General features: G+C 40.2%; 1 protein-coding gene across 2 annotated transcripts in view; it reads right to left on the bottom strand.

The window, feature by feature from the left end:
• Positions 1–1,638: 1,638 nt before the first annotated feature.
• The window catches only part of utp25 (UTP25 small subunit processor component), a 31,740-nt gene continuing 11,546 nt past the window's right edge, over positions 1,639–21,832 (bottom strand). For both annotated transcript variants that reach the window (XM_043695730.2, XM_087991302.1), the window contains 6 exons: positions 17,091–17,304; positions 16,202–16,404; positions 12,284–12,466; positions 7,486–7,598; positions 2,941–3,186; positions 1,639–2,266 (listed from right to left, as the gene is read on the bottom strand). In XM_043695730.2, the coding sequence (XP_043551665.2) occupies positions 2,020–2,266; positions 2,941–3,186; positions 7,486–7,598; positions 12,284–12,466; positions 16,202–16,404; positions 17,091–17,304 (1,206 nt within the window). In that variant the 3' untranslated portion in view covers positions 1,639–2,019. The remainder of the gene's footprint in view (positions 2,267–2,940; positions 3,187–7,485; positions 7,599–12,283; positions 12,467–16,201; positions 16,405–17,090; positions 17,305–21,832) is intronic.

The raw sequence follows: 21,832 nt of genomic DNA, 5'->3' as shown, positions 1-21,832 counted from the left end.
TACAGCATAGAAACAGGCCCTTTGGGCCAAACGGGTCCATACTGACCACGGTGCCCACTCAGCTAGTTTCAACTGCCCATATTTTGTCCATATCCCTCTAAACCCTTCTCATCCATGTACCTATCCAAATTTTTTTTAAAATGTTGCTATTGCACCTGCCTCAAACACTTTCTCCGGCAGGCCATTCCATATACGCATCACTTTCTGCATGAAGAAATTGCCCCTCAGGTCCTTCTTAAATCTTTCCCCTCTTACCTTAAACCTATGCCTTCTAGTTTTCAACTCCACATCCCTGGGAAAAAGACTATACACATTCATCCTATCTATGCCCCTCATGATTTTATACACCTCAATAATGTCACCCTTCATTCTTCTATATAAAGTCTTATCCTGGCCAACCTTTCCCTATAACTCAGGCCTATTGATACTAGCAACATGCTTGTAAATTTTTTTTGCACGCTTTCTCGTTTCACTATGCCTTTCTATAACAGGGTGACTAAAACTGTACGCAATACTCCAACTGTGGCCTCACAACTATAACAAAAACATCCTCGATTGATGAAGGTAGCATGCTAAATACCTTCTTCACCACCCTATCTATTTGTGATGCTGCTTTCAACATTCTATGTACTTGTAGTCCTAGGTCCCACTGTTCCACAATACTCCTCAGGACTTTACCATTTACCAAGTCCTACCTTGTTTTGACTTTCGAAAGTGTAACACCTCACACGTATTTGTATTGAATTGTATTTGTCAATCCTCAGTCCACTTCCCCATCTGATCAAGATTCCTCTGTAATTTTTAATAACTTTCCTCACCATCAACGATACCTTCTAATTTTGTATCATCCGCAAACTTACTGATCATGCCTTGTACATTCACATCCAGATCATTTATGAAAATAACAAATAACAAAAGCTCCAGCACTGACCCCTGTGGCATAGCACTAGTCACAGGCCTTCCCTGAGCAACACCTCCATGTCTGAAAGCTTCTGAAAGTATTCATTAAAATAGTAGAATTCAGAGGGCTCTGCTAAAGTCAATTAGTTACTCATGAAAAGTTAGACAATTAAATTCCTAGGCTAACTCTTTAGCAGCTACTGAACAGAATTTACCTCTTACACCCTCAACTACACCTCCCAACCATGACCCGACACCCTTCCCCCCACTAGGGACTGACAACAACACTTTATGCCTCGGACCTGATCACCCTTTCTCCCACTCCAGACCAGACATTCCTGCCCTACATGTGCACAAACCCATGCATTCCATCATTTACCTGAGCCTTTTGTTTACTGTCTGTAGATAATGTGGCTTACTATCTTAGTACTCTTACATCACATTTACCTTTTGACAGCAGCTGTCAAGATGGCTGTCTGAGATTTGAGACCTTCAAATTTTAGAACATGATAGCTGACTGATGCCTGCTCTCCCCACATAGTTCCTCCCTACTGTAGAAACATCAGAAAGGGACTAACTTGCATTTATAGAGCATCTTTCACAACTAAGGTTTTCCAAAAGATTTCAGAGAATATAAAATTAAATTGAGAACTATTTAAAAAGTTTTCATAAAAGTTGTACAATTGACAATTACAGAAAATTATAAACAAAACTGCAGTTTATTTGAAAGCACTAGAATTTTCTGTTTGCTGTTTATTTCTATTAATCTAATCTCAGGATGTTTCCAGAATATAGTCTTACACTTACGGATTTGTGAGAAAACACAAGTTAAATTAAAAGTCATAATGTGCCATTTTTACATTAATGGAGGTAGAAAGATCAACTGAGTATTAAATCCTTGGAGTTAAAAAGGCAAACAATGTAGAATAAGGCCAAAGTATAAATACTCAGCAGGTCAGGGAGCATTTGTGAATAGAAAATAATGTGTTATCAGCGAACTGAAACATTAACTTTGCTTCTCTCCATTGATGCTGCTTCACCTGCAGCATTTTGTTTTCATTTCAAATTTCATGATTTCAGTGATTACAAAATTGCTGGATATTGCTAGTCCTCAATTTGTTAAGAGTCTTCTCCAGTTACAAACAAATGCACTGATTTCTTAGACTGAATCATTTGCGCAGCACGTTCTGCTCCCACCACTCGGGTCAGCTTCTGAGCATCATACTTGGAATATAAAACAGTGCAAGTCCACGTTGCTTCATCACCTCTATTTTCTGGGTTTAGCATGTTGCAAATGTCACTATAGAAATGCGGATATGTAGGAAGCTCATAGAAAATAAGATGTCTGATGCCCTTAATTGCGTACCTATATTAAGAAAGATTTAGAATTATTCAAAAGGGAAACACACAATAGACTTATCAAATCACATTAAACTGTTCCCAAATTCAGAAAGTAATGAATGTACACTTTTGTGTGTTGATTGCTTGACAATGCAGGATTACTTTGTAAGATAGCAACACTAATTAGCTAGAATTACCAACAGGACAGTTGTTGAAAAACAAATGGTAGCTTTATACATTTAAAACCGCTTTTAAAAGCTGTTCCAAACCAAACATCCTCAACTTGAAGAGAAATTCCATTGAATTCGGTAAGAGGACTCATTTTGATTAATTATAAAAATTTTGGCTGTAGATAATGTGGCAAAACCACAAGTGTTGGCCATTATTTGCAACTGATTCTCAACTTCTGATTAGAAATAGGTTCAAAGGAAATACAAAATGCCTCATTTTAATTAACCTAAATAAATTTGCCAATTGACCTTTAATTCTGGCACTGGGATCAACACAATAGTATAGTACATCCAGTTGGTATAAATCCATTCTTTGACATAAGTCTGCTTACCCTTGCAAGACTGAAAATTGTCTATACTGTGAATATCACAGATATTAAAAAAAGGCATTCAATTTTTACTGAGAGCTTGGGCAAATAATGGAACTGTGCAAAACTGTATGAGCTTTATTGAATTACAGGAATCTTACCTTTTGTAGAAATGGAAACGTTCAGTGAATAAGAGGAAAGGTTTCTCCCCTTTCAGGAAATGATATCTGGCTCGATTAATAGTGGATTTTTTGCTGTATTCACAAATATGAGAAAAATTTACTTCTTCACGGATCAAGTAGTTTCTCAGTCGCACATAATCGAAATATATCGGTATGTAAATTAAGGTGTGGGACATAACTGCTTCTCTGTATTGAGGCAAAATACTCTTGATAAAGAATTCAAACCTTTAGAGAAAACAAAAAAAACCCAAATCATTAGAAAAACTAGAAGATAGGATATTAAACACTAGAATCAAATATACTTATCCTGTCTAATTGTCCAGTCTACATTAAGACTAAAGTTGCCCACCATTATAGCAGTGTTTTTCTTACAAGCCCTGGATATTTCTTGATCACTTCTGTGCCCTACAGTACATGTTAACTGTCAATAGGTCAAAATCCCCCCTATTAGTACTCTGGGTGTATCTTCACCATGTGGACTGCAGCAGTTCAAGAAGCCACTTTGTCAACACATTCTCAAGGCCAGTTTGGAATGGACAATAATTGTTGTCCTAGCCCACTATATCCGTATCCATGACTGAATCAAGAACTACCAGTGATGAGAACAAGCTTAGATCTGACAATGGGTAATGAGACAGGCTTAACCTATCAGCTCACAGTAATAGATCCTTCAGAGTACAATGATCACAAAATGACAAACATCACATTCAGTTTCACAATGAGAAACCTGGGTCTGAAACTACAATATTAATCAAAAGGCTCTTGCAACAGGATGAAGATAGGAGTTGGCTAAAGTGGATTTAGAAAATAGATTACAAGGTAAGATGGTAGATAAGGAGTAGCAGACATTTAAAAATTAGCAAGAAATATAGAAACTGCTACAAGAGCCTTTATATGTACAGAAAGAGTAGAACAGCTAAAGTAAATATTGATCCTCTAAAGAGAATGATTTGGGAGATTACTACTGAAAAGCAAGGAAATGGGAAAGACTTTGAACAAATATTTTATATCTGTCTCCATGGTAGATGACATTAAAAGTTTACTAATAACTAATCGGGACAAAGGGAAGGGAGACATCTAAAACAATTATTGCAAGCAAAGTACTAGGCAAACTAATGCAACTAAAGACTGACAAGTCCCTTGGTCTTAATGGCATGTATATTTGAGTATTAAAAGAAGTGCCACAGAGATTGAGGAATGCATTAGCTGTAATCTTTAAAATTTCCCTAGATTCTTCAAAAATCCAAATGGGTTGTAAAACCATAAAAATGATATGCCATTCAAGAAAAAGCCACAAAGCAGGAAATTATAAGCTAAATGGTGTACCATCTGTAACTGGAAGACTACTGAAATCCATAATTCAGGTAGTAGGATATTTTGAAAATCATAATACAATCAAATAGAGTAAACATATCTTTACCAGATCTCTTCAATAAAGGATGTAAAGAGCAGAGTGGATAAAGAGGAACCTGTGCATATTGTGTATTTGGATTTCCAGTAAGCATTTGATAAGATGCCATTAAAAAGATTACTGCACAACAGCCCACGATGGGGCCAATATTTTCGGGTAGAAAGAGAATTGCTTACCAAGCAGAAAGTAGTAAAGTGAAATGGGTCACTTTCAGGAAAACTACCTAATGGGACATCACACGATTGGATGTTAGGGTCTCAATTATTTGCAATCTATATTAATGACTTGGGTGAAGGAGCCCAGTGTATTTTAGCATCATAGTAGTCCACAAACCCACCAACACACTAAAACAGCAGCTAATGAACTTGAAAGACCCCATATAGACAACAAGCAAAACTAATGTCATTTACAAAATACCGTGCAAGAGTTGTAACAAACACTACATTGGACAGGCAGAAAACTAGCCACCAGGATACATGAACATCAACTAGCCACAAAACATGACCCTCTCTCACTAGTATTCTTACATATAGATAAGGAAGGACACCACTTCGACTGGGACAACACATCCATCCTAGGACAAGTCAAACAGAAACACGCACAAGAATTCCTAGAAGCATGGCATTCCAACCGGAACTGTATTAACAAACACATCGAGTTAGACACCATCTACCACCCCCTGCGAAAAAGAACAGGAAATGACATCACCAACCCAAAGAAACCTAAACGTACAAATAGAAAGCAGGAATCATTGGCAATGCTTTGCACAGAGGCCCACTGAAGATGTTACCTCGTTGGGTGATGAAACGTCTGGAAATGAACCTTCCAGCTCAGCAAGCAAATCTACATCCAGAACTCTCGATAAAGTGGCAAAAATTTGTACAGGAAGTTTACTATATTATTATGTTCTCTGCGACATCAGAGGAGTCAGTTGAGAGTGAGAGTGTGAAGACTCTCTATTGCGAAGTTTTATTTAATGCAAAGTTGTCTTATTATTTATGTGATTTATGCTGTAAATAAACTATGAAAGTCTATGTAAATAATCTACCCACCCTGAATTATATTTCTATTACTTAGCGTGTCTTTGTACATTGATTATGTGGACTTCTCAAGGGCGATTATACTGCAGGAAGTGCACAGTGGTAGTTCACAGCAGCTTTTTAGGTTGATTCCTGGGAGTGGTGTACACTTCAATGATAGTGACCATTACACAGTTCAATTCAAGGTAGTCACTGAAAAGGACAAAGATGGATCAGGAGTAAATGATTCAGAATTGGGGGACCTGATTTTAACATTATAAGTCAGGATCTGGACAAAGTGGACTGGGAGCAGCAACTTGCAGGAAAGCATCCATCAGAACAGCTAGTGCCATTCCAAAACAAAATAGTGAGAGTACAGGGCCAACATGTTCCGGATAAAGATAAAGGATAGTGATAAGAAGTTGAGAACACACTGGATAGAATCTCTACAATGTGCAAACAGGTCATTTGGCCTTTTGAGTCCACACCAACCCTCCGAAGATCATGCCTCCCAGACACACACCCCTACCATACCCCCGTAACCCTGTATTCCCCATGGCTAACCCACCTAGCCTGCACATCCCTGGATATCATGGACAATTTAGCATGGCCAATCCACCCTAACCTTTGGAATGTGGGAGGAGACTGGAGCACCCGGAGAAAACTCTCACAGACATGGGGAAAACATGCAAACTCCACACAGACAGTCACCCTAGGGTGGAATTGAACACTGGTCCCTGGCGCTGTGAGGGGCATGTGTCAGTGGATGTACAGGATTGAATAAAGAGGAGGAAGCTTATGGTAGATAAGCAGGCTCAAAACAGCAGAATCCCTCGAAAAGGTGCAAGGAGTTTTTAAAAAAAGAAATTAGGAAAACAAAAAAGGAGGCATGTAAAAGCACTGCTGGGTAAAATAAAGAATTTTCCAAACAGAATATTAGGGCTAAGAGTATTACCAAGGAAAGAGTAGGGTCTATTCAAACTAAGTGGCAAACTGTTCATTTGGAAGATATAAGGTTTTTAACGAATACTTTGCATCTGTATTCACTTTCAAATCCTCTCAGGCCACAGGAAGGGTGCCAGAGGACTGGAAGGTAATCAATATTAACCTCATAACACTTCAGTAGTATTTAAATGAACACTTGAAACACCATAGTATTTAAGGTTACAGACCAAATGCTAGAAAATGAGATTAGAATAGATTGCTGGGGGCATGACAGGCTGAAGGGCCTTTTATCACACAGTAAAACTTTAACTTTGCTATAATCTAGAATGGGGAAGTGTAATTTCAGAAGAGGATGCCTCAATTAAGACAGAAATAGGATTAATTTATTTTCTTGGAGGGTCATGAATCTTCAAATTATCCACCCAAGGGGGTTATGGGAACTTGCAATTAAATATATTCAAGGTTGAGATAGACAAGTTTTCTGCAATGAACTTAGGGTGGCATGGTGGCTCAGTGGTTAGCACTGCTACTTCAAGCACTAGAGACCTGGATTCAATTCCAACCTTGGGCGACTATCTTGTGTGGATTTATACATTCTCCCAATGTCTGCGTGGGTTTTCTCCAGTTTCCTCCCACAGTTCAAAGATGTACAGGTTAGGTGGATTGACCATGGGAATTGCAAGGTTATAACGACAGGGTGGGTCTGGGTGGAATGCTCTTTGAGAATTGGTATGCATTCGATGGGCCAAATGGCCAGCTTCCACACTGTAGGGATTCTATGAACTCAGTCAGTCCCAAATGTACAAAGAATTTTGTAACCTTCCACAAATTACCAACATATTCAGACAACAAAATTATAACTCTTGTGAGAACTGGAAAAATCAAACAGGTTTTCTTCCAAGTTTGATATTGAAGCCTTTAATAGGTGAACTTTTATGATGCAACTATTTGTGCTGTTTGACTTTGGAACACTGAGTAAAGGTAGCTGAAATGGTAAAGTGCATAATTTGTCAAAGACCATTCCACATCAAACCCTCGATAATACAGAAGATTGGGCCTGTTTCCACATTGTAGGGATTCTGTGAATATAATTCAAACCCCATTCAGTGCACTTCGAACTGGAAGAGAATCCCTGAATTTAATAATTACCTTGCATCAGGCAGATCTGTGAAGCTGGAGACATCTAGTCGTTGGAAAACGTGTGGCAACTGCATAACAACATGGCAGATTGAACCAGTTTTAGGTAGGTTACTTACAGTCACCTAAAAGACAAAAACAAAATCTCCAATTTTGTCCGGTTGAGAATATGGCAAAGCAGTGCACTAGTGCACCTATAGGCTGTATACCAAACATAGCAACATATAAATAATACAAGTTCCCTAGGCGACACACTCATGATCATAGCTATACAGTGGATAAGTTACTAGATAGAAACTAACTATCTGTTGAAGGAGAAACTTCTTTTTGTGGAATGGAAAAGAGAGATAAAGACCCAATTCAGTTTTCCTTGGCATCATAACCAAACAGCCATGGCAGACAAGGTTGATTGGAAATTTGAAAATTACTATTGAAAATGTGCTACTTTATCAAGGTGAAATATAAGTTCATAGAGTCACAAAGCACAGAAACAGGCCCTTTGGCCCAATATATCCATGCCAACCATGTTTCCTAACCTAAACTAATTCCATTTGCCTGCTTTTAGCCCATATCCTTCTCAACCTTTCCCATCCATTTACCTGTCCAAATAGTCATAGAGATGTACAGCATGGAAACAGACCCTTCGGTCCAACCCGTACATGCCGACCAGATAACCCAACCCAATCTAGTCCCACCTGCCAGCACCCAGCCGATATCCTTCATATTCATATACCCATCCAAATACCTCTTAAATTGGACCAGCCTCTGCCACTTCCTCTGGCAGATCATTCCATACACGTACCACACTCTGTGTGAAAATGTTGCCCACCCTCACCATAAATCTATGCCCTCTAGTTCTGGACTCCACGACCCCAGGGAAAAGACTTTGTCTATTTATCCGATCCATTCCCCTCATAATTTTGTAAACCTCTTGTAAGGTCCTCCAAAGCTGCAGGGAAAAAATACCCAGCCTCTCCCTATAACTCAAATCCTCCAACCCTGGCAACATCCTTGTAAACCTTTTCTGAACCCTTTCAAGTTTCACAACATCTTTCCGATAGGAAGGAGACCAGAATTGCATGCAATATTCCAACAGTGGCCTAAGCAACGTCCTGTTCAGCCGCAACATGACCTCCCAACTCCTGTACTCAATACTCTGACCAATAAAAGAAAGCATACCAAACGCCTTCTGCACTATTCTATCTACCTGCGACTCCACTTTCAAGGAGCTATGAATCTGCACTCCAAGGTCTCTTTGTTCAGCAACACTCCCTAGGACCTTACCATTAAGTGTATAAGCCCTGTTAAGATTTGCTTTCCCAAAATGCATCACCTCGCCTTTATTCGAATTAAACTCCATCTGCCACTTCTCAGCCCATTGGCCCATCTGGTCAAGATCCTGTTGTAATTCAAGGTAACCTTCTTCACTGTCCACTTCACCTCCAATTTTGGTGTCATCTGCAAACTTACTAACTGTATCTCTTACGCTCGCATCCAAATCATTTATGTAAATGGCAACAAGTAGAGGGCCCAGCACAGATCCTTGTGGCACTCCACTGGTCACAGGCCTCCAGTTTGAAAAACAACCCTCCACCACCACCCTCGGTCTTCTACTTTGAGCCAGTTCTGTATCCAAATGGCTAGTTCTCCCTTTTTTCCGTGAGATCTAACCTTGCTGACCAGTCTCCCATGGGGAACCTTGTCGAACGACTTACTGAAGTCCATACAGTCACATCTACTGCTCTGCCCTCATCAATCCTCTTTGTTACTTCTTCAAAATACTCAATCAAGTTTGTTAGACATGATTTCCCACGCACAAAGCCAATGTTGACTATCTCTAATCAGTCCCTGTCTTTCCAAATACATGTACATCCTGTCCCTCAGGATTCCCTCCAACAACTTGTCCACCACTGACATCAGGCTCACTGGTCTATAGTTCCCTGGTTTGTCCTTACCGCCCTTCTTAAACAGTGGCACCACGTTCGCCAACCTCCAGTCTTCTGGCACCTCACCTGTGACTAACGATGAACCAAATATCTCAGCAAGAGGCTCAACAATCACTTCTCTCGCTTCCCACAGAGTTCTAGGGTACACCTGATCAGGTCCTGGGGTTTATCCAGCACTTACTCTTCTGTAATATGGACATTTTGCAAGGTGTCACCATCTATTTCCCTACAGTCTATATCTTCCATATCCATAGTAAATACTGATGCAAAGTACCCATTTAGTATCTCCCCATTTTCTGCAGCTCCACACAAAGGCGGCCTTGCTGATCTCAGAGGGCCTTATTCTTTCCCTAGTTACCCTTTTGTCCTTAATATATTTGTAAAAACCCTTTGGATTCTCCTTAAATGTATTTGCCAAAGCTATCTCATGTCCCTTTTTGCCCTCCTGATTTCCCTCTTCAGTATACTTCTACTGCCTTCATATTCTTCTAAGAATTCATTCGATCTATCTTGTCTATACCCGACATATGCTTCCTTCTTTTTCTTAACCAAACCCTCAATTTCTTAAGTCATCCAGCAATCCCTATACCTATCAGCCTTTCCTTTCACCCTAACAGGAATATACTTTCTCTGGATTCTTGTTATCTCATTTTTGAAGGCTTCCCAATTTCCAGCCATCCCTTTATCTGCAAACATCTCCCCCCAAAAAGTTCTTGCCTAATACTGTCAAAATTGGCCTTTCTCCAATATAGAACTTCAACTTTTAGATCTGGTCTATCCTTTTCCATCACTATTTTAAATCTAATAGAATTATGGTCACTGGCCCCAAAGTGCTCCCCCACTGACACCTCAGTCACCTGCCCTGCTTTATTTCCTAAGAGTAAGTCAAGTTTTGCACCTTCTCTAGTAGGTATTCACATACTGAATCAGAATATTTTCTTGTACACACTTAACAAATTCCTCTCCATCTAAATCCTTAACACTATGGCAGTCCCAGTCTATGTTTGGAAAGTTAAAATCCCCTACCATAACCATCCTATTATTCTTCGATAGCTGAGATCTCCTTACAAGTTTGTTTCTCAATTTCCTTCTGACTATTAGGGGGTCTATAATACAATCCTAATAAGGTGATCATCCCTTTCTTATTTCTCAGTTCCACCCAAATAACTTCCCTGGATGTATTTACAGGAATATCCACCCTCAGCACAGCTGTAATGCTATCCCTTATCAAAAACGCCACTCCCTCCCCTCTCTTGCCTCCCTTTCTATCCTTCCTGTAGCATTTGTATCCTTGGACATTAAGCTGCCAGTCCTGCCCATCCCTAAGCCATGTTTCTGTAATTGCTATGATAGTGCAGTCCCATATTCCTAACCATCTCGAGTTCATCTGCTTTCCCTGTTAGGCTCCTTGCATTGAAATAAATGCAGTTTAATTTATTAGTCCTACCTTGTCCCTGCCTGCCCTGACTGTTTGACTTGCTTCAGTTCTCAACTGTACCAGTCTCGGATTGATCTCTTTTCTCACTATCTCCCTGGATCCCCCCCACCTTGCTAGTTTAAATCCTCCTGAGCAGCTCTAGCAAATCTCCCTGCCAGTACATTAGTCCCCTTCCAATTTAGGTGCAATCCGTCCTTCTCGTAAGGGTCACTTCTACCCCAAAAGAGATTCCAATGATCCAAAAATTTGAATCCTTCTCCCATACACCAGCTCCTCAGCCATGCATTCCTCTGCTCTATCTTGCTATTCCTGCCCTCACTAGCTCGTAGCACTGGGAGTAATCCAGATATTACTACCCTCAAGGACATCCTTTTTAAATTCCTGCCTAACTCTCTGTAATCTCCCTTCAGAATCTCAACCTTTTCCCTTCCTATGTCGTTGGTTCCAATGTGGACAATGACCTCTTGCTGGCCCCTCTCCCCCTTGAGAACATTCTGCACCCTCTCTGAGACATTCTTGATCCTGGCATCAGGGAAGCAACATACCATTCCGATTTTTCGCTGCTGGCCACAGAAACATCTGTCTGTACCTTGGACTCGAGAATCCCCCAACACAATTGATCTCTTGGAACCCGACGCACCCCTCTTGCATTATAGCCAGTCTCAATGCCAGAAACTTGCCTGGTCGTACTATGTTCCCCTGAGAATCATCACCCCTACATTTTCCAAATCAACATACTTGTTTGAAATGGGTATAGCCACAGAAGACTCCTGTACTAACTGCCTACCTCTCTTACCTTTCCTGGAGTTAACCCATCTATGTGTGACTGTATCTGAGACTTTTAAAATGTCTTTTAAATGCTTTAATTGTACCCATCTGCACCAGTTCCTCTGGCAGCTCCCTCTTTGTGAAAAAGTTGCCTCTCCAGTTCCTTTTAAATGTTCCCCCCCTCACCTTAAACCTATGCTCTCTCATTTCTTTGAAGTAAAACCTTTCCCCAAAATGGAACAAAATGTACACTGAAAATTATCTGGTGACTTCACATGGAATGTATTAAGTATGATGTTGGATACCTGGACATTGTTTAGGAATTTACCTCATCATCCAGGAAACAATGACAGGAAAACGATCACTTATTCTACAGTTTAATCTGACACTTAGATTGTAAAAAAAAGTGACCCTGAAGAAACAATCTAAACAGAGCCCAGCTCAGACCTAAGACAGAATGAGTAAGAAGCATTTGGTTAGAATTACAATTTGGTTACAATACCGGAGGACAATCTAAATAACGTGTCTGTGTAAGATCGCTAAGACCTCCTGTTGTCTTTCTTCCCATAGCCCTGGATTTTGCTTTTACAAGTCAGATTGAATAGTATTCCCCAAAATCCACAATAGCCAATAACAAAAAAATTAAAAGTGAACAAACCTGTCCTCTGTAATTGAAACAGTGTTTACTGTGAATAGCGTTAATCTGTGGATCCTGAAATGCGCTGAAAATCAAAGTCTGTCTGTAATACTTGGACCAATTATTCAGACTCCACATCCGCACTCGGGAAAAATTCACTCCATGTGGCTCATGGGGTTGCTGATTAAGATGTTTCAGTAGGTGCTGCAACAAGTGAGAATATGGCACTGAAAATGGCTGAACTTATACCATATTAAGGCTTGTGTACAGGAATCATTTGAAAAATTATACAATGCTTTCTGAATACGGATCTGTTCTTGGGATATGGGTAAAGGAAGGTAACAAGGTAAAGGAAGAGAAATTAGATAGCGTGACCATGGTGTATTAAAAGTGATTGACACAGAGATATGCCAAGATTTCTTTCAAACCTTTTAGCCTCTGCAGTACTGATCCAGTACCATGTCGCCCCCATTCACATTAGACAAAGAAACCTTAGTGATAGAAGCTGTTCTAAATTGAATCAGAGCATGGTTACAATGCAGGTAGCCAGTTTCCCCTTCATGCTTGTCTTCTGAGTGAGCCACAATGATTTTGGGGTTATCATTGACCAGAAACTGAACTGGACTCATACTGTACCGTATTATCCTTGTGTAATAGTTGAATATTTTAGACTAGTTTTAAAGGTTCAATTTATATGGTCGACTAATACACGGGTACTAGTTTTGAGGAGCTGAAATTCATGTTGCAGTTTGAAATACCATATAATTAACAGAAGTCAACTTGTTTGCACAACTAATCCTGGGTAAAGAAGAAAAACGCAATGAATTGCTGTAAAGGTAATTACCTGATAAAAGCAAGAGAAACAAGAATGAATTACTGGTAGTAAATTATATTTATACATACTGGTATGAAAATTTAACATGTCGAAGTTCCAGTGAAATAATGCAAAATCACATTGTTAACATTGTCACGGCCTGGTATAATGGCACAATTAAAATGAAACATTTATTAAATTCTGAATGCGGAAGCATCTTGAACTTTGCTGCCAAATTCTTCCATTTCCCTCCCATTTACTCTTGTATAATATAAACCTCAGCAAAATTAACAAATTTGTCAAAAGAATTAAAGATATATATAGCTCATCTATCTCACTTTTATTCAGATATGATGGCACAATTAAAATGATTAACTTTTTAACAATATTAACTCGTGGATATATAGTGAACAAAGTGCGATATTAACCAACTGACAGAGTACTAGTCTGAATAGTGCTGTAGTAACCAAGTGGGCTAAGTAGAGTGATGAATGAATGAATAGAATCGCAATAAAATAAACAAAGAGCGATGTGGAGAATTACTGGTATGAATGAATGAATGCGATTTTGCTTAAGTGGGTTAATGGGAACATGCAGTTTCCTTTGTAAGAGGTTTATAATGTGATATTGTAGGGTCGACTTTTACACAAGATATGTAGAAAATACAAGATTTTTTAGCCAAAATAAGGGGTTAAGCCTTTACGTAAAATCGACTTTTTACACAAGTATATACGGTAAATACTGTGGCCAAAAAATCATGTCAGAGGCTAGGAATGCTGTAATGAGTAACTCATCTCATGACTCCCCAAAGTCTGTTGACCATCTACAAGTCACAAGTCAAAGTGTGACGGAATAATGTGCACTTGCCTGGATAATCGCAGATCCAATAACACTCAAAGCTTGACACCATTCAGAACAACACAAGCTTATGGACTGACACCACATCTACAAATGTTCATTTGTTCTACCACTGATGCACAGTAGTACTGAGTGCTTGCCAACTACAGATTGCACTGCAGAAATTCACCAAGGATTTATAGTCAGCACCATCAAGACTCCATGAGCACCAAATACATGGGAACATCACCATTTGCAAGTTCCCCTCAATGCCACTCACCATCATGGCTTGGAAATATATTATCATTCCTTCAGCGTCACTAGGTCAAAATCCTGGAACTCACTCTCTAACTGCATTCTTGGTCTTTCTGCACAAAATGGACTGTAGCAGTTTAAGAAGGCAGCTCACTAACACTCTCAAGGGCATCTTGGGATGAGCAATAAATGCTAACTCAGCCAGCAAAGCCCACATTCCACTGGTTAATTTAAAAAAATTCGCATAATGGGCTTGCTGTTATCGCTTGGTTTGCCAACTTCTTAAATCTGTGCCTTTTAGTTCTCAATCCTTGCACAAATGTGAACAGCTTCACTTTGTCTCCATCCCCCTCCACCAAATAACTGAACAAAACCTTCTTCAGAACAGAATGTAAATTGACTCCTCCACCGTGAGCAGCGCGGTGGCACAGTGGTTAGCACTGCTGCCTCACAGCGCCTGAGACCCGGGTTCAGTTCCCGCCTCAGGCGACTGACTGTGTGGAGTTTGCATGTTCTCCCCGTGTCTGCGTGGGTTTCCTCCGGGTGCTCCGGTTTCCTCCCACTGTCCAAAAGATGTGCAGGTCAGATGAATTAGCCATGCTAAATTGCCCGTAGTGTTAGGTAAGGGGCAAATGTAGGGGTATGGGTGGGTTGTGCTTCGGCGGGTCGGTGTGGACTTGTTGGGCTGAAGGGCCTGGTTCCACACTGTAATGTAATCTAATCTAATCTAATCAGAATCTATGCAACATCATCTATCTTGGCATGGGCAAATGCCATTCAAAACTTCAGCCATACTTCCTGCCTCTGCATAAATCCCCCTTTTGGCTCCTTATTAGTCCATTCCCCCACTTAGCATATTTTTGTAATCTATTTGCCTGTAGAATTTAGAAGCAGCCAAATAAAATCTTAGGAAGCTTTGGCAAAGATGTCAAAATCTTCTTCACTGTCTTCATACAGACATGCTTGATAAAAAGACTGCAGTGGCTGTTTGGTTTAAACTAAACTATTTTTCATTAAGTAATAAAATTAGAGCTCCTTCAACTTTAATTTCCATTTCAATGTAGAAGTACTAAAACAAGCTGAGAAATAAACTGAATAAACCTCGATTATCCGAAAACTAATTATCTGAAAATTGGATTATCCGAAGGAGATCTAGAGGTCCCGACAGAAACGTTACATCAAAGATATGTGTCCAACACTGATCACGTCTTTTGTTTATAGTGATTAAAAGTGCTGCTGAGAACAGTCCTGGACTGATGGGAGCACAGACACTGTCTCTAAAGGACTGACCTCCCACCCATCTCTCTTCTCACACTTGGCCTGGAGGTCTACACAGACGTGTACCCTAAACCCCCTGCTTCCCCAGATAATCTCCCTAACATTGTCCTGTACAGGACAAAGGTGGAGCCTGTCAAAAAGTTACAGGAAAAAGTGTGTGTGTGTGTACACGCGCACTATTTGGAGACTCACCTCCCAAAAGGCAGTAGCAGCAGCAGCAGTCTTGCTGGAGTTGGTCCGGCTGCCCCAGAGAGGGGGTGGGGGCGGGGGGTGGATGGGGGTCATGTGGGATGTGGGGGTGGGCAGTGTTGGGAGGCAGGCAGGGGGCAGTGTTGAACAGGGTTTAGGGATGGGCATTAGGCGGTGTCGGATGGGGTTTGGAGGGCAAGCGGTGGGTGATGTTGGATGGGGTTGGGGGACAGGCGGTGGGCGATGCTGGACAGGGTTTTTTTTTCGGGGGGGTGGGGCAGGCGAGGGCTCGGGTGCTGTGCTGCTGCTAATCTCCTGAACGGGGAGCATCGAAAACTCCGAGCCCAGAGGAAAAGGCTCTGAATCGATCAACCAAATAATCAATTATCTAAACGAAATAGTGCCCATTCATCTCGTTCCGATAATCAAGGTTCCCCTGTATACCTTCACCATTTTGACAATCAGTTTGTTAAACTAACTTAAAATAAATATCCATATTCTAAATAAAAAACATTTTCTTCCCCCAGATAATCCACCAAAAAAAGCCAATGAGTCACATTTCTTACCACGATATGCTCCCAATTTTGCATAAGATAGATATCAGCTTGGTCAATAATTAGTATTTCAATGGAAGAGAGGAAATCAAAATCCCTGGTCTTGTCACCCTCAGCTTTGATTATTGTCCGCAAGCCCAGGGGAGAAGCAATGATGATATCACTAGAATAAAACGGTGCATACAATCGCATACTCCTACGAAGAATGGCCACACCTGATTAAGAGAAACATGTACACACAAATTTATGAATAATAAGCATATTGTCACTACTTCTGCCTCAACAACAAAACATAGCAAACGTGTTTATTGTGCCTACCCTGAAATCCCAGGAGGAGCCACATCAATTGCAAAGTTGGACAATTGCAGTTAGAATGTTATAAATGATCTCAGTTCTCTCAGCCAAATCGCGATGAAAGCATATAATTCAATTCATCAATAAAGAATGATGGGTAAAGGGCCATCATTTAAAAAATTAGATTAAAAGGATAAAGGGAGGAATAATTTGGCTTGCAATGATCAAAAAGAACAAAAAGCTGGCCTATTACTATAAAATCTGGAGCAAAATAAACTGAAAGTTCAGAATATCACTAGCGATGTTCAATGTCAAGGTCAATAAATTCAGTTTTAGAGTTGAGGTAGGTGGAGGTGTTGCATGGCCCAGCATTCCTCTGACCCAGTTTTTAGGTTCAAACCCACTCCAGGACTTGATGGGCACAAAAGGTGCTTTCATAGTATGCCAAACAGATTGATTATTGGCCTGTAAATCCTTCCAATACATCCATACCATAAGAGTAGGGAAGTGTCTTGGTTAGCCATGCTTCATGTGGAGTGGCACCTTCAGGCTAAAACCTCCAGCAATCTGTTCCAAGAAACATAGCCAAACAATGAACTCTAATTACCTATTCGAAAGTGATCATCAATATTGCCAGCAAAAATAGCTTCATAATCTTCAGGTCGTTTTAGATTTGGCGGTTTATCTTCTGGACTAGAGCCATATTCATCCTTAAATCTTTTCTTGTTGCTCACTTCCAGCTTGTCTTTCACATCAAGAAGACTAATCAAGATTTGCACCACTCTTAAAGCCGACTCTCTAAATGGCACTACAATAAGTACCTGGGAGAAAAAAACATTTTCTTTTTAAAAATTATGACTTTTGATTTAATTCACAGGATAAGTGAATAAGAACATTATTTGCCAGCAGCAATTAACAGATAAAAAAATTTAATCAACAGTCTTCACTTTCCCATTAAGAGAGTGGCACCCAGATATGAGAGCATTGTGAAAGTCTGTGCTTCTTTATGGTCAGGCTCCCATCAAACCTACTGTCAATTCAGGAAACCACCAAGACTTTACAGTTACATTGGTTAATGTTCTTAAACATTTAATACCTGTAACTGAAATTCCTTGCTTATTGTAGTGGTCTTGACCTATTTAATGTGAATAGGTTAATAATTTGTCAAATTTCCAGACAAAAGCAGTAAGCATTCATCCATAAGTATATAATTCTTTAAGTTAATTGCATCAGTTTTACTCAGAACCATATCAATGGCACAAATAATTATACAAAGCAGAAACGTCAGGAGTGTTCACATCCACACCAAGTATTTTTGTTTTCCAACATTTTAAAATATAATGTACATTGGCTTCTCACTCAACACATCTCATTCTCCTATTTCAATCAGAAATTTATCACTTTTAAAGCATGCAAACATTTCAGTACACTTTGTTCTTAAAAATGTCAAAGTTCCATAGCTTCTCAATGTGAAAAGAGGTGGAACACTGAATACTTTCTGCACAATTAAAACTACTGGGTGCCAACTGTAATGCTCAATAGTCAATTTCAACTTTGGATCAACAACATTGCTTGAAACTTGCAAACAGTTTCTTTACATTTATATTCACTGTACTGTTGATACTAATTTTTTATGGACTTCATTAATGTTTTAAACTGCAATGAATAGGTTCTCAACCAAGCTTTATTTAAGTAGTAGCAATTCAGTCTACGTTTTCAGATGAATGATTGTCAAAGCATAAAACATTTAAGAATTTTCATGTGCTACTAAGTAAAACAGTCTGTTTCAAACAATAAATTGTTACTCATTTTTTGCAGAGCGACTCAGACTATTTGTTTAACCAAGTATTGTGTTCACACAGAATAAAACTCAGCAGGATAAGTATGGCAATGAAATAACATCATGTATTAGCTTTAGTGGTCATAGAGGAAAAGAAAATCTTTTTAAACAATGCACATAGAGTACATCTGTAAAAGTCTAACAGATAACACAGAGCTATATCTCTTCATAAAAGCAAATTACTGCGAATGCTGGAATCTGAAACCAAAAGAGAAAATGCTGGAAAATCTCAGCAGGTCTGGCTGCATCTGTAAGGAGAGAAAAGAGCTGACGTTTCAAGTCTAACTGACCCTTTGTCAAAGCAAAAAAAAAAGGGAGAAATAGAGAGGTATTTAGCTTTGACAAAGGGTCAGTTAGACTCAAAACGTCAATTCTTTTCTCTCCTTACAGATGCTGCCAGACCTGCTGAGATTTTCCAGCATTTTCTCTTTCGCAAGATCTCTCCAGCCTGGGAGAGGGGTATAAAGGGCCTTCCCACTGGGAGGTGGTCATCTCTCTCATTGTCTAGTACCAATAACACCAACCGTTGAATTCAGATTGGCTTTCATTCTCGCAGGTGTGACATTTGCCTGAAGATGTCAAAGACTCAAGTGTCAACAGTTAAAGTATCCAACTGACATTGAACCAGGTTGGAGGAGCCTGAAACAGCCACTGAGGTACCCACTGGCTCTCCAATTAGCAAACTGGTTCACCTCAGGAGTTATTAAACTCTGCCCAAAATCTCTATATGCAAGACAATACAAGCAGTAATAGGATTTAGTGAACTACAGTCATGCAGCATGGAAACAGACCCTTCAGTCCAACTCATCAGCACTGACCAGATCGAGGGTAGAAGTGGCCTGTATCAGAAAGGCAGGTTCCACCTGATTTGAAAGGGTACCGATATCCTAGTTGGGAAATTTACGAGTGCCACTTGGGAGGCTTTAAACTGGTGCCACAGTGGGGTTTCCGCCACCCAAAGATATAGTGACAATGGGGACAACTTTGAGGCTGGTACAGTTGGGAATAAAAGCGAGTCAAATAATAAGCACAGGCAAGATCAAGTCAGAGAACAAGTTAAGACTGATTAATTAAACTGCATTTATTTAGATGCAAGAGGCCTAATAAGTAACGTAGACAAATTTAGGGCATGGTTGGAAACATGGCATTGGAATATCATAGCTATTACAGAAATGTGGCTCAGGGAAGGGCAGGACTGGCAGTTTAAGTTTTGGGGTATACATGCTATCGAAAGGATAGGAATTGGGGGAGTTGGGGGCAAGAGAGAAGGGGGAAGTGGTATTTTTGGTTAGGGATAACATTATGGCTGTACTTGGGCAGGAAGTTCTTGGGAGAACATCCAATGAAGTTATATCAGTTATACTAAGTTATACTAAGAAATAAGAAAGGGATGACCACCTTACTGTGATTGTTCTATAGGACCCCAGGAAATTGAAAAGCAAAATTTTAATGAGATCTCAGATAGGGTTGTAATGGTAGAGGAATTTCCCAAGAGAATTTCTTGGGAAAGATGTGGGCGGCATGGTGGCTCAGTGGTTAGTATGCAGCCTCATAGCACCAGGATCCCAGGTTCGATTCCAGCCTTGGGTGACTGTCTGTCTGTCTGTTTGCACATTCTCACTGTGTCTGCATGGGTTTCCTCAGGGTGCTCTGGTTTCCTCCCACAGTCCAAAAATGTGCAGATCAGGTGAATTGGCCATGCTAAATTGCCCATAGTGTTAGGTGCATTAGTCAGAGGGAAATGGGTCTGGGTGAGTTACTCTTCGGAGGGTCAGTGTGGACTGGTTGGGCCAAAGGGCCTATCTCCACACTGTAGGGAATCTAATCTGTAGGGAATCTAATATAAATTTAACTTTCCAAACATAGACTGGGACTGCCATAATGTTAAGGGCTCGGATGGAGAGGAATTTGTTAAGTATGTACAAGAAAAATTTCTTATTACGTATGTAGATGTATCAACTAGAGATGGAGCAAAACTTGACTTTCACTTGCGAAATAAGGCAGGGCAAGTGACTGAGTGGGAGAGCACTTTGGGACCAGTGATTATAATTCTATTAGTTTTAAAATAGTTCAGGAAAAGGATAGATAGGACCTAAAAGTTGAAGTTCTAAATTGGAGTAAGGCCAATTTTGACAGTTATTAGGCAAGGACTTTCAAACATTGATTGGAAGAGGCTTATCGCAGGTAAATGGACAATTGGAAAGTGGGAGGCCTTTAAAAATGAGATAACTAGAATTCAGAGACAGTATGTTCCTGTTCGTGTGAAGGGCAGGCCTGATAGGTGTAGGGAATGCTGGATGACTTGAAAACCCGAGGCTCTGGTCAAGTAAAATGAGGCACATGTACGGAATAGACAGCTGGGATCAAGTGAATCCCTAGAGGAGCATAACAGCAGTAGAAATATACTTGAGGGAAAGCAAGAGGTGAAAGAAGGGGTCATGAGATAGCTTTGGCAAATAAGATTCAGGAGAATCAAAGTGATTCTACAAATACATTAAGGACAAGTGTAACAAAGGAGATAATAGGGCCCCTAAAAGATCAACAAGGCCCTCAAGGTGCTAAGTTTTCACCTTCTGCCTAATTTCCTATATATTTTCTGCAGAACCTTATCCCTTTATCTACCTATGTTGTTGGTAGCAACATATACAATGACTTTCTGGGTCTGTTCGCCGAGCTGGCAAGTTGATTTGCAGGCATTTTGTCCCACCTAGGTGACATCTTCAGTGCTTTGAAGCCTCCTGTGAAGCGCTGCTGTACCCTCTCTTCTGGAATTTATCTGGTTCTGTTTCTGCTGCTTCTCGTTGTTCATTGTAGTGACCATCTATTGGATCTAGGTCAATGTGCTTGTTGATGGAGTCCTTGACTGAGTGTCATGCTTCTAGAAATTCTTTGATTGCCCTGTTTAGCTTGTTCTATGATCATTATGTTGTACCAGTCAAATTTGTAGTCGTCATCTGTGTGTACGGCCACGAGGGACAGCTGATTGTGACATTTAGTGGCTAATTGGTGTTCGTGGATGTGGATTGCTGGTTGTGAGCTTGTTTGCCTTATAGAGAGTGTTTTCTGCAGTCTTTGCCGTACACATAGATGACAAGGACCACAAATTCGATTGGATCACAAAAATCATAGGACAAGCTAAACATTGGACAGCCAGAGAATTTCTAGAAACATGTCACTCAACCGTGGACTCCATCAACAAGCACATAAACCTAGACCCAATAAACCAGCCACTACAACCAACAACCAGAACTGGCAACAGAAAGCAGCAGAAACAGAACCAAATAAATTCCAGAAGCTCCAAAGCACTGAAGATGTCACCTAGACAGGGGACAAAACGTCTGCAAATCAACTTCCCAGCTCAGCCAACACAATCACACCAACAACCACGACAATGGCACCCGAGCTACAAATCTTTACACAATCCTTGAACAATGACTTTCTGCTGCTTACTCTCCCCTTTCAGTGTATTCTGTACCTGCTCAGAGACATCCTTGACGCTGGAATGAGGG

Source organism: Chiloscyllium plagiosum, unplaced genomic scaffold, assembly GCF_037043375.1.
Source record: "Chiloscyllium plagiosum isolate Xiang-an unplaced genomic scaffold, Cpla_swu_hap1 HiC_scaffold_10, whole genome shotgun sequence".
NCBI lineage: Eukaryota > Metazoa > Chordata > Chondrichthyes > Orectolobiformes > Hemiscylliidae > Chiloscyllium > Chiloscyllium plagiosum.
This window is presented reverse-complemented; position numbering and strand designations above follow the sequence as displayed.